At 36.2% G+C, this 12,553-nt stretch overlaps 1 protein-coding gene across 2 annotated transcripts in view; it reads left to right on the top strand.

The window, feature by feature from the left end:
• Positions 1 to 12,553, top strand: part of ADCY8 (adenylate cyclase 8) — a 113,186-nt gene that overhangs the window by 76,581 nt on the left and 24,052 nt on the right. For both annotated transcript variants that reach the window (XM_015856337.2, XM_015856336.2), the window contains 2 exons: positions 5,906 to 6,006; positions 12,268 to 12,469. In XM_015856337.2, coding sequence (XP_015711823.1) covers positions 5,906 to 6,006; positions 12,268 to 12,469 — 303 coding nt within the window. The remainder of the gene's footprint in view (positions 1 to 5,905; positions 6,007 to 12,267; positions 12,470 to 12,553) is intronic.

The following is a 12,553-nucleotide window of genomic DNA, read 5'->3' as shown; positions in this document are numbered from 1 at the left end:
TCCTATAATAAATTGCTTTGGCACAAACAGTGAGCGAGTTATTAATAAAATGACACCTCTATTCATTATCTCTATATATTTATATAAATATGTGCCTTTCCTTTACTGGTAGAATCCATCTGATCTACACAATGTCAGCTGCTATGCCATGCCATTTGAAGTCAAAATTAGTCTGTAAATTCCTTGTGGCAAACATCCCTTCTTTAAAATCTACTTTCAAGAGGTAAACATTGTTTCTGGTTTTGCTGCTTCTCAGCAGCAGTGAGATCCCACTAATTTCCATTTTAATCCATACACATATATACATATTAAATAAAAAAGGGCAAAGCAATGGAAGATTTTTAAATGCAGAATGCCAACACAGAATGGGATGGGAAAGGTATATCTCAGATGATTTTGTTGCCTTTCGTGCCACTGAAATGCAGCAATGAAAGGTCTATATTAGGATGTGAAATTAGACTAAAGAGAAAAGAAAAATATTTAATTGCACACCTGAAAACCTCCTTCACTATATTCATTTTCACCAGAAAACAGACTCTTTTACTTGACTTATGGGAAACTAGTCCTCAGGTTGGGATTAATGGTCAGAGCTTTATGAAAACCACTGGAAAAGAAAAAATCTTCCTGAAATGCACTGAAGCTCTTATTTTAAAAGCAAACCCATATAAGGAGAAATATTTTCTTAAAAAAAGGAAAAAGTATGATTTCCTCTAAGTATTTTTGTGATACTGAGACACAAGGTAGAATCCCCAAAAGCCATCAGTGCTGCAAGAAAAGGTATGAAGATATTTCTTCCAGTGGAGTTCTCATACAAAGCTGACAGGAACCCAGATCTCATGAACAGTGAAATAAAAGGCTGCAGCTGAAACGCCACTCTTCTTAGCAAGACCAAAAGAGTCAGTAACAACAAACTTCACACTTACTTCCTGATGACAAAAAGTATTTTATCAGTTTTGATAGTTTTCTTTGCAGTGTAACATTTCTGACACCAACATATGTTGCAAGGGCTGGAAAATGGTGCTTTCATTCAGTATTTCTTTAGGTGCCTGGACCAAACAGAAAATGCAGGAAAACGAACACAGTTCCTTTCTGTACAGTGGGCTGAACCCTCTAAAGTAGATTGTTCTTAGCACAGAATGGGAATGTATATGTATTTTTATTGTCAACACTTCTATTTGCTCTCATCTATCTACCTCCAACTGTTGGAGAGCTGCCAGCCAGGAACCTTCTTGTTTGTGTTGAGTGCAAAGACACCATGGGCACACTCAAAGAAGGATGTGGAAAGCACCAGGAAGCAAAGAGATTATATGGATTAAGGAATGATGAATGACAATGTACTCTTCATTATAGGCATCATCTTGTGGGACAATGTGGAAAACACCCTTCTCTTTCCTCTTAGTCTAGGTATTAATTACAGATGCTTTAGCAATGAAACTTTCACAATTTACTGCTGGCCTTAGTATTAAATTATTATATGCAGGTAATCATGAAAAACAGAACAAAACAAAACAAAACAAAACAAACAAACAAAAAAAACAACTGGGAGAAATGTTATCTTGCAGAAGCTATTTACTCCATGTTGCCTTGTACTCATGTCACTTCTTCCTTTTCTCCTCCTGCCCATTCAGGAAACAAAACTAAAAACTTAGACTAGAAGCCCTCCCCCCTCTTCCCCCCGCCTCTAACCCCTAATTCAGTCTGGAATTATGCTTTCTTCTAGTCACTGACATTTTGCAACTGCTTATCATGACCTTCTACATCAACATCTTGAGCTGTTCCCTGCAGTGTTACTAAGCAAATAGACAGAATTAAGTCTATTGGTCTCCCATCTCACACTGCTGTTTCCATTTGCTGCCAGTTACTTTCAGTTCAGTGCAGTGGCAGCTGTTGTTCAGAGGTAACTTTGAAATAAAGGAGCTTCTTTTCCTCACATTTAGCCATCACACTCCCATGCAGCACTGGTACTTGCCTGATATTTACTTCTTTACTTAAAAATACCTCTCACCACAGACTTTGCAGCTATTCAGTACATAGAACAACTTCTACTCATAGCTGATCTTGCTATCAAGCATTGTTACAGGAACTGTGTTCAGTTGGGATTGTGTTAATGCTCTGTACCTGAAACCACAGAGAAGTGAGTAGACATGTGAGCAATAACCCGTATTTTTTCCTCCTGCATAAGTAACAGGACTACCACGCACTGTGATCAGAATTCCTTTTGGGTACCTTAAATGGATTTCAGATGTCATCCTGGACTTCTAGCTTTTTCAATTGTCTGTCTTGTTGGATTTTTGGTTTTGGATTTTTGGTTGTTTATTTGATATTATTATTATTCATTCAATTCAATCAAGAGATTGCAGACAGCAGATTGACAGTAGTACTAAAAGTGCTGAGTTACTTCTTTTGAGGTTTCATAAGGTAAAGAATATCTGGAAACAGCATGCCCAGACCAGTATGGGAGCTATCACAGCTCCTAGTTTGCAATAGTTTAACTCACTGGTATATCACAGTAGTTTGAGTCAGTGGTACATCTTCCCACTCCTCTCTTATCTCATTTAACTTAAGTCTACTTTGGTGATAGGATAAATGTAGATTCCACAACAAGCAGCAACGATTACATTGCTGACTGGGTTATCTCTCTGTTGCAATATTTGTATTATTTCGTCAGTAATATTTTTAAGAATACATTCTTCAGAGGTTTTATGCAAGATCTTCATCTGGTGTACTGTACAGATCCTTTCCTCAAATGGACTAGTCATTACTAATCTTTATTTTACTCATTAGCATTTGATGTCTCATTTAGAGACTAATTTACTCTCAGTTTTGCTAGAGGTTATTTTCACAAATAGGATGTAGGCAGACAGTGGGAAAAAGATATCACTAGAGAGTATTTCTAATGGTAGCACAAAAAGAACAGTGAGGGTTTTTAAACATGTAATGGCTTATAAGGAAAATCAGATAATACTTTACATGATTTCCAAAAATTAAAAGATATCATTGAGATGTTCTACCTTAGTAGCAACTACTTGGAAACATCAGTAATATGTACTTTCAGAGAGGATAAGCAATAGTAATGGAGCAAGGTGATTAGCATTCTGGAAGGGTTTTTGTTAAGGAAGGTTTCCAGTATAAAGATCTGTATAAACATATTCTAGGCCTTTCTGTGTATGTGTATTACTATCATAAACCATTCTGATCTTAGAGGCGAAGAGTCTGTGTATTTTCAGTGAGATGAGCACACAGAAAACATCAAAAGGTCTTTCACAGTACAGGTTTCCTCATGTCAAAATTAGATCTCAGTATCTGAGTTCCTAAATATGTTAATTTCTCAGTATCAGAATTTCAGGTGTCTGAGAAATTCAATAACTGTGAAACAAACCTCTCACTTCTTGTATTCTGTATTACACCCAGAAACTTCCAGTTGCTTCCCAGGCATCTGTGCAAGAAACACCTGTCAAATTCTGAGTCTCTTGATCATCTTCTTTTCTGTTATTGATTATCAGTAGAACATGTATCTACTCTTTAGTCTCCTCGGAAGTTCATCCATCTCTTCTCCAGCCTTGAGTTTCCATCTTATGTCCTTGCTAAGCAGAAGCTGCAGGAGATTTCCCATTGCTCCACAGAAAAAAAAAATTAAAAATAAAACCATTATATTCCCTTTCACTTAGAAGATCAGCAGTGAACATAATGCCAACCGTCTTCCTCTCCAGCGCACAGAATATCTAGGTGAATGTATGAAGACCATTGCATTTCCAGCATCACCTCTTTCCAAGAAATTCTAGAAAAAATATTGGCATTACCCAGTGGAGGAACCTTGGCCTTCATTATTTGAGCTTAATTTTAGCTAGCTGGGTGGCCATAGCTAGACAGTGCCACCCAACAATTCAGAACTCAAGGAAAAGAGCTCAAGTCCCAAGGGACGCACAATGAGTCTCCTCTGTACCATGATCAAGTCACACCAGTGTGTGTTAGATCAGTGGGACACTGTAGCTACAAATTTTGTAGCTGTCATTATGATTCTTCCTGCAGTCCCAAATGGCTCCAGCTGGCCACATGTCTCCCCATACTTCTGGAAGAATCTTGAAACTTAATCTATCCTTAATGACTTCTCCAAGCCATTAGGGGATTGGCTGCTAGAAAAGTGCTGTGTTTGTCATTGGTGTTTGTACTGCCTTAGAGATGCTAACAATTTCTCATCACATCAGTCTTACTGATTAGACCACAGCATTCGTGTCTTTGAGATGATGCTTGACACAGCAGCAGGCAATTCCATGTTTGTATTTCATTCAATTCATTGTCCATAATTTCCCTAAGGAATAATTGGAATTTCCTGTTATATTTTAAGAAACATGTCTTTCTTTTTGCCTTTGATTTTTAATGTGCCACTAAATAAATAAATAAATAAATAAATAAATAAATAGTCCATTAAGCAGACTGATGCAGTTCTCTTTCCCTGCACATGAAATAGAGGTCAGTACCTCTGTGCATTCAGCAGCAAAATGAAATGGAGTTGCCTGTGAGCACCATCAAAAATCATGTCAAAGTGTTGCTGTTTCTGACAACAGCATACATAGGGTATAATCATGGCAGAGGAAGATCCAAAATGAAAGGAACCAACAGATAAACACATCAGTTACTCAAATCAAATGGGAGTAAGGAAGGGAAAAGCCTTTTCCCTATTTTCGGAATCTTGAGTTTGTCCATATAGATGTAGATGTTCCTGTTCATTGCAGGGGAGTTGATCTAGAAGAACTTTAAATGCCCCTTCCTACTCAAATGATTCCATGATTCTTTAATGTTTATAGCCTAAATCTAGACAGGATTTTCCTTCAAGAGCAATTTAGTAGTAAAATGCAGTCATTTATTGCTGAATTCTTTCAATGCATGTTCCTGACACAGTTGATTTTTCTCAATTATTACACTTTCAATTATTACACTTATAACCATAGTTTGCTTTATTTTCAAATTCCCAAAGAAAGATTCTCATAGGTGGTTCTTCTTTNTAACTGTCAGCTTCTGCAAAACAACAAAAGATTAAATGAAAATGAGTTATTGTTCAGAGAAAGTAAAATGAATGGAGCAGGCCCCTATGGAAGGAGATTTTATTAACTGGAGAAAACTTAGTATCATCACTCTGGGACAAATACATCTTAGGACTAATCTTCATCTACTGTAATTGATTAGAGTTTTGTTGAATTAGCAGTGTTGAATACCGGATGAGAATTCAGGCAACATATCCACCTAAACTGATCCACTGTGACTGGCTGGTGTATCTGTTAATCCATTTCTTGGTAACCTCTGTAAAATGGATCCTGCTAGCATATTCAATGGTCTGATATGCTGTACAATTTCTTTCTGAATAAATGAGAATAATAAAGCTATTCAGATGATCTTTTACATAATAATACTCTCATTTTTATTTATTTATTTATTTTTTTTCCAAGAAGAATGCCAACATTATGTTTTTGTATAGCCTCTGGATATGTTCACATGCAAAGATAATGACCCACATCCAAGTCATAGAATGTCCAAAACTGGGTTTGTTGGTTTGTGGTTGTTTTTTTGTTTTGTTTTGTTTTGTTTTTAAGTAAAAAAGAAAACAGAATGGCATCAATCTGTCAAGCACAAAGACACCTCTGTAATACAATTCATGCAGACAGTCACAGCTGACTATAGTGTTTGCCCTCAGGAACCCACAATTCCTTTGGCGAAGCAATTATGTATTTAATATTCTACACAGTAGCGCAAGCTTCTAATACATGTTTGTTCCTTTTATGCAAATATACTGGAAAAAGTATAAGTTAGTAAAGCAACTTCACAGGGACTTTTCTTGATAACCTTTATGAAATCACTACATGAGTTAACAACTAACTTACTTCATTTTTTCTTTTTTCTTTTATTCTAGTATTCTCAAATGCGAGATGAAGTATTCAAATCAAACTTGGTATGTGCATTTATTGTTCTCGTATTCATCACTGCTATCCAAAGCTTGCTTCCTTCTTCCAGGTAAATGCAAAAATATATTGCTATATATCTAAATGCACTCTTGGGAAAACCAAACTGTGGGGTAACATTTTTATATGTGAATTGAGCCAATAAATTTTGTTTGTTCTGGAAACTCTTTGAAAATATTTTTGGCCTTGTCTTCCTCCCCTTTATTATCTACTTTTGTATCATATTATCTGAAGTTTCCCATTTTCATGAGAATCTGTTGATTGTATTGTAATGCTTGGACCGTACTGTTAAGTTTTGAAGAAAAATCCCCACTGAGAAAAGTTTGAACTTCAGTTTACAGGAGTTCAGCACAGTATGGTCTTCTGCTTTCAGTTCAGTGATCATAAACCAGAATTAGAATGTTGCTTCTTTGCTAATTGACTGATAATCAACGTGAGAATCAGTGATTGTTTTGTTTTTGTTTCTTACATGCTACATAAGAAAATGGTATTGCTGTACCGTATTATGATGCATACTACCCAGCTTGGAAAAGCAGTGTTCTGCCCTTATAAAGCAACAGCAATAGGTGATCTGATAGACCATCTCGCATATCTGCTTCAGCGTGGGTCTGACCAAACAGCAGGTTCCTATTGAAGTGAAGAAACTGTGACATAGCTGTAATCTCTATGCTGGTCTGTGTAACATAGTCTAACTCACTAGCTGTCACTATTCAGCAAAATATACCTCTAATCCCATTTAGCAAAGAAAGTACTAAAATGACAGTGTCCAGAAAATCATAATTCTTGAGTGGTTTCTAGACTCAAATGAAACTTAGTCTATATGTTCCTGGGAAATAACTATGAAATAATTAATGTACATTAATGTAGCGATATCTCTTGGATCGCCTCTAGAAGATCTGTTTCACTACATTTATGTCTCAGAATAACAAAATGATGATTAGATGCAAGTGAGTGACTGCGCACTCCATGTATTTCATAGTTGTTCTTAGATGAGAACATATCCAGAATAGCATCTGACCTTGCATTTTCCTTATGTGCTATAGTGCTCTAATTCTAGAAAGTTTGTTTGTCTGAAGTCCTTACAAAGTACATTAAAAATTCTTCACTCCTTGTAGCTGTTATTTTTGTATTTTTTCAGTATGTACAAGAAGATTTATGGTTATTATTAAAGGAACCCATTTTACAAAATTATTTCTGCTGCTAGCTATATCAATCACTGCAATAATAACAAAAATAGGTGACATTTCTCCTGTCTTAATTCTTGTGAGGGTAACTGGTGCTTTTGTAGTTAATGGAGGAGTCACACAGCCACCATGCCTGCAACTGCTTTCCCATGTTGCATGGTACTTTTATTTTTCCTCCAGCATGTCACAGATTCTTTGCAGATTTTTTTAACTGAAAGTTAAATGGGCTTTAAATTATGAGTAAATGCAAATAAAGTTTAGATATTTTCACAGAATCACAGAATCATAGGGGTTGGAAGGGACCACCAGAGATCACTGAGTCCAACCCCTCTCCCAAAGCAGGTTCCCTACACCAGGTTGCACAGGTAGGCGTCCAGGAGGGTCTTGAATATCTCCAGAGAAGGAGACTCCACAACCCCCCAGGGCAGCCTGTTCCAGTGCTCCGTCACCCTCACCGTAAAGAAGTTCTTGCACACATTCATGCAGAACTTCCTATGCTCCAGTTTCTGGCCGTTGCCCTTTGTCCTGTTTCCACACACTGCTGAAAAGAGTCTGGCCATGCCACTTTGATATTTATAGACCTGGATCAGGTCCACTCTTAGTCTTCTTTTCTCAAAGCTAAACAGAACCAGTTAACTTAGCCTTTCTTCATAGGGGAGATGCTCCAGGCCCTTCACCATCTTTGTAGCCCTCCACTGGACTTTTTCCAAGAGATCCCTGTCTTTTTTTTTGTACTGGGCAGCCCAGAACTGGGCACAGGACTCCAGATAAGACCTTACCAGGGCAGAGTAGAGGGGGAGGATCACCTCCCTTGGTCACGCTCTTTTTAATACACCCCAGTATGTCATTGGCCTTTTTGGTCACAAGGGCACACTGCTGGATCATGCCCAACCTGTCATCCAGCAGGACACCCAGGTCCCTCTCTGCAGAGCTCCTCTCCAGCAGGTCATCCCTCAACCTGTACTGTATTTTGTATAAGGTAAGATCAGTAGAATTTCTTAAATAAAATTTTGGAATGCAGGCCTCAGGAATTCCCCTAAATGTTAATTTTTAGAAGCTGTGAAGATATTTGGGGAAAGAGTATTTACTGTCATCCCTTTTGAAAAAGGTTTGTATAAGTGCACAAATACTTTGTGGCCATTCTTATGTTCTTTCAGAACCTGAATACCACTGTAAAGAATTAAGAAGGCAAATTTTGGTCTTCAATTTTCAATTTACGATATTAAATTTATTTATTTCAGAAAATCCTAAGTACTTCTGTTTATACCTCTAATAGATATCAGAGAAATGAACTACCCTAGGGGAGCAACATGGACATAATTTCCAGGGAATAGCTTACAGAGAATTTACACTCCTCATGGTAATTTACCCATACAACACAATTAATTGCCTTTCAAATAATGTCTTCATGCTCTGTTGAATGGAGATGGAGTTATGTATTTGCTTAAACACATCTGAATATTTTCTAACCTGAGTCTTTTGGGAATTTTTTGAATCAGTGAAAGAAAACATTATTTAAATCATCATAAAGTATCTGCAGGGACTTTTCTAGATAGTTTGCCACGATCTGTGTTTTCAATAAGGGAATCATCTTTCTATTATCACATCTACTTTCTATCGCTACATCTACATCTACTGTGTCTGGGAGTTCCTGTATTTTATCTCAGTTTCTGTCTGTCTCCTACAGGATGAATATTGGATCCATTCATATTTTTCCCTGACAAGAACCACATAGAAGTTAACAATATTATCAGCAGTTTTCTTGCTTTGAATTATTGAGTCGGGGATAGTATTTGACATAAACTAATGCCATATTTCTGCTGTAATTATCCTCTGTGAAGCCATTAAGTTACATTGCCTATCTTACAGTGATCCATCTTCTCCATCTGAATGTCCTGGGAGTTTGATTAATCTCCTGCAATGAACATTCTATGCTCACATGGACAATAGATTATACTAGGGTGAACTTCTGTGCTACAGTTGTTTCTAACGTTTTTTCCCAGGGTTATTCTTTTGCGGGGAGAAAAGAAGATTTCAAATTGTTCATTTAGACATCTGCATGCTTTGTTTTACATAAATTTTCCTTCTGGCTTCACAACTCTTGATTTCCAACTGTGCATCAGGAAGAGGGGAGGCAAAAGCTCAATTTCAAACCTCATTTGATCTTGACATTAAAGGAACCTCTGGGATAAAAATCATTTGGCCCTGAGTTGCTTCTTCAATGTAGAGGGTGCCTAACCCTGGTGTTCCACTTCAGAGAGAAATTCTTTGGCAGCAGTTTATGTTGCTGTTTTCCAATTCCTCTAACCTCTGAATGTTTTCTTCCTTACTTAATCCTACCAATATACCGTCAGTATAATCTTAACAGAAATATTGGACTGATCCTTTGGAGGTCTTAGATGTGAAGAGTTTTGTTTTGTTTTTGTCTTAAGAAGACAAGAGAGAAAAAGACAAACATTCAGTTGTATAGGCACAACAGATGAATTGCTCCTTAAATACTTAATACGAACAAAAACAAGGACATGGTTTCCCTGGGACCTAAGCAGGCTGTATTGCATTTTTGGATTTATATTCCAGATTTAGGCTCCTAGATGCTGTCTGTATAGTACTATAACACAATAACATTTTGTCCTAAATTTAGAGTGTGGAAAACTGAAATAAGAACTCACGCTTTCTTGTCCTCTGGTCTGACATCTTGAGACTTGACCCTAATCTTTTTTAATGCTTTATTCTGGTTTCATTTAAAGCTGGGTCAGTCTAGGTCAGCAGCAGTGGTGGGCTACATATGCATAAATAGACTGTCTATATTTATATAAGATATAGATAGAAACTATCAGTTCCAAAGAGGATTTCAGTCATATGGCTTTGGAAAGTAGGAAGGCTATTGCAGAATATTCTAGTGATTAAACTGAAGCAGTTCATCTCACATAATTCTTGTAAACCAGTGTCTGTGCTCTGGATTTGAAATATAGCCAGTCAATCACGGGATCACAAGGTGCTTTTCAGTTGAATAAGTATGAGAATTCTTGGTAGTAAGATGAATCTTTGGATACCTAAACTACACAGCTCTCTTGATAAGCTCTCTTGACTAATTCTCCATGACCATATTGTCCAGCTCTTCCCTGGCTTTATTTTATCTTGACTCTATTGCTCTTTTATCTTGACTCTATTGCTCCATCTTAACTGTCTTCATTTTCTTGTATTCATTTTTCTTTTCAAGAGAAAATAAAGAAAATAATAAGAAGATAATAAAGAAAATAATTGGACAATGTACTACTTCTAAAATCTGTGTAGAGAGTAGTGAGGGAGATTCTGTTCATAAGTGCATCCTCAGAGTATCTATGAACATATTTTATTTTACAGAAAGCATCAGTGTCTTCCTGTGTATTTTCAAAGGCAGAAACTGCTTTCGTGACATCATCAAATAATCTGTTGTCTCTGGAACTTTCAGTGAATCCTGTAACTCTTGTCAGAAAAGTTTTAATTGCACATCATGAAGTCTGTGGTCTTTCTCCAGTCTTTGTTTCTTCATTATTCATTCTTTTCTTCATAATGCAGTATGTTCTTACTTGCTACATTCTCCCTTCTTTCAAAAGCAAGATTTACTTCTAGATGAGCTTTTTGGGGAAGCTCTGCTGTTTTCTGTAGTAGTCACATACATACTTCTGGAAAATCTTGTTGGAATGAAATGCTGAAGTGTAAGATAGCACTGTGTGCCAGTAGTACACAGTTTCAAATCTAATATCACTACATAGAAGCTCTCAACAGACATTAATGCATTGTTCACCGTATTTCAACTTATTAGACAACAGAACTTCAATTTTTGTATTTTTCCTATATAATCTAGAAATGTTTTCTGACATAATTCTGTGCTACAAAAAACTACTCATATTTTTAATAAGATAAAACATATACTTACCAAAAGCTTAATTAGCAGAGTACATGACACATACACTCAGCCAACTGGAAATGTAGAAGTCTATCTGGGATGCTCTGATAGTCTTCTTTCAAATATTTTATTTACTGAGACATTACAAGTAAATTGTTATAGAGTTCTGGAATGTATAGAAATAGGACACTAGAAATGTTAATTACTTGATTACTCCAGTTCTTAAAAGGTAAGAGAAAGCAGCATGAAGAAAGGAGAATTTTGAAGGAACAGTAAAGTTACTTTTAATTTGCACAAATTTAGTTGTCATAAAAATCTTGAGAAGTGCAAAAAGAGAATAACTGGTCCAAGTGGGAACAGCAAAATTTAGTTTATGAAGTGCTGAATGTTTTTTTCTGAGTGAAGTAAAATAATTTTCCACATTTCTCAAGCATGTGATTTACTTGATTGACTTCATGTCCTAGATTTAAGCAAGGGGGAAAAAAAAAAGGATTTAGAAAAATATAACAAAAGATGGACTAGACAAAATTCTGTCTTTAATCATTTTATTCAAAGGAATTGAAGGAACTGAACTGTCCATTTGATGTTCAGTCCACAGAATACATTTTCATCTGATTTATATTTCGAAGTGTTTCTACGAAAACAGTTGATCTGGAGAGTGTTATTTTGTTTTTGGAAGTTGATTATATTCTTTTTGTAGCAGCAGTTCACTCACTAATAATTAAAATCAGGGAAATCTTGCATTTCTGTAGTTATCATATCCTGACATGTCAGAAATCAAGCTGCATCATTGCCCTAGTAACTTCTGATGTTACAATCTACAACGAGAAATACAGAATAATTTTAAGACATATATATAGATATATATATATATCTGTATGGAGACAAAATCCTACAGTGTGAATAGATCTGCTATAAAAGCAACTTAAAGGACAACTGCATCCAGAAAGAATGGAGATTCTGATTGCTCAGACACTAGTTAGACAGATAGAGGCACTGGTAGTGATTTTCTTGGCTTATTTCTTTAAGAGCAATTACTCATTAAGTAGCAATGTGAAGCAATGGCAGACACATTGAACAAGAATAAATCCCTTCTTTCTCTGTCTTTTTTTCCATGAACTAATTGTCTCAAATTTATGAAAACTGACTTTTCCTAGAGTTACCTGTTGGCAGATAATTTTTTGTTAGCAGTGGTATAGTAATGAGGTTTAATGCTGGATTCTCTTTTTTTCCTTCCCAGGGTGATACCAATGGTCATTCAATTTTCTATTCTGATTATGTTGCACTCCGCTCTTGTGCTAATCACCACAGCAGAGGATTACAAATGTTTACCCTTAATGCTCCGGAAAACTTGCTGCTGGATTAATGAGACCTACTTGGCCAGGAATGTCATTATATTTGCATCCATTCTGATTAATTTTCTTGGAGCCATCATAAATATTGTAAGCTTCATAGGGAACCACTGGTTATTATGCAGGATAAAATGATTTATGAATTATTAAGCTTGCTAAAGTACTTGCTAAATA

This window comes from Coturnix japonica, chromosome 2 (genome assembly GCF_001577835.2).
Source record: "Coturnix japonica isolate 7356 chromosome 2, Coturnix japonica 2.1, whole genome shotgun sequence".
Taxonomy (NCBI): domain Eukaryota; kingdom Metazoa; phylum Chordata; class Aves; order Galliformes; family Phasianidae; genus Coturnix; species Coturnix japonica.
Note: the sequence above shows the minus strand (reverse complement) of the source record. Positions and strands in the feature narration are given on the sequence as shown.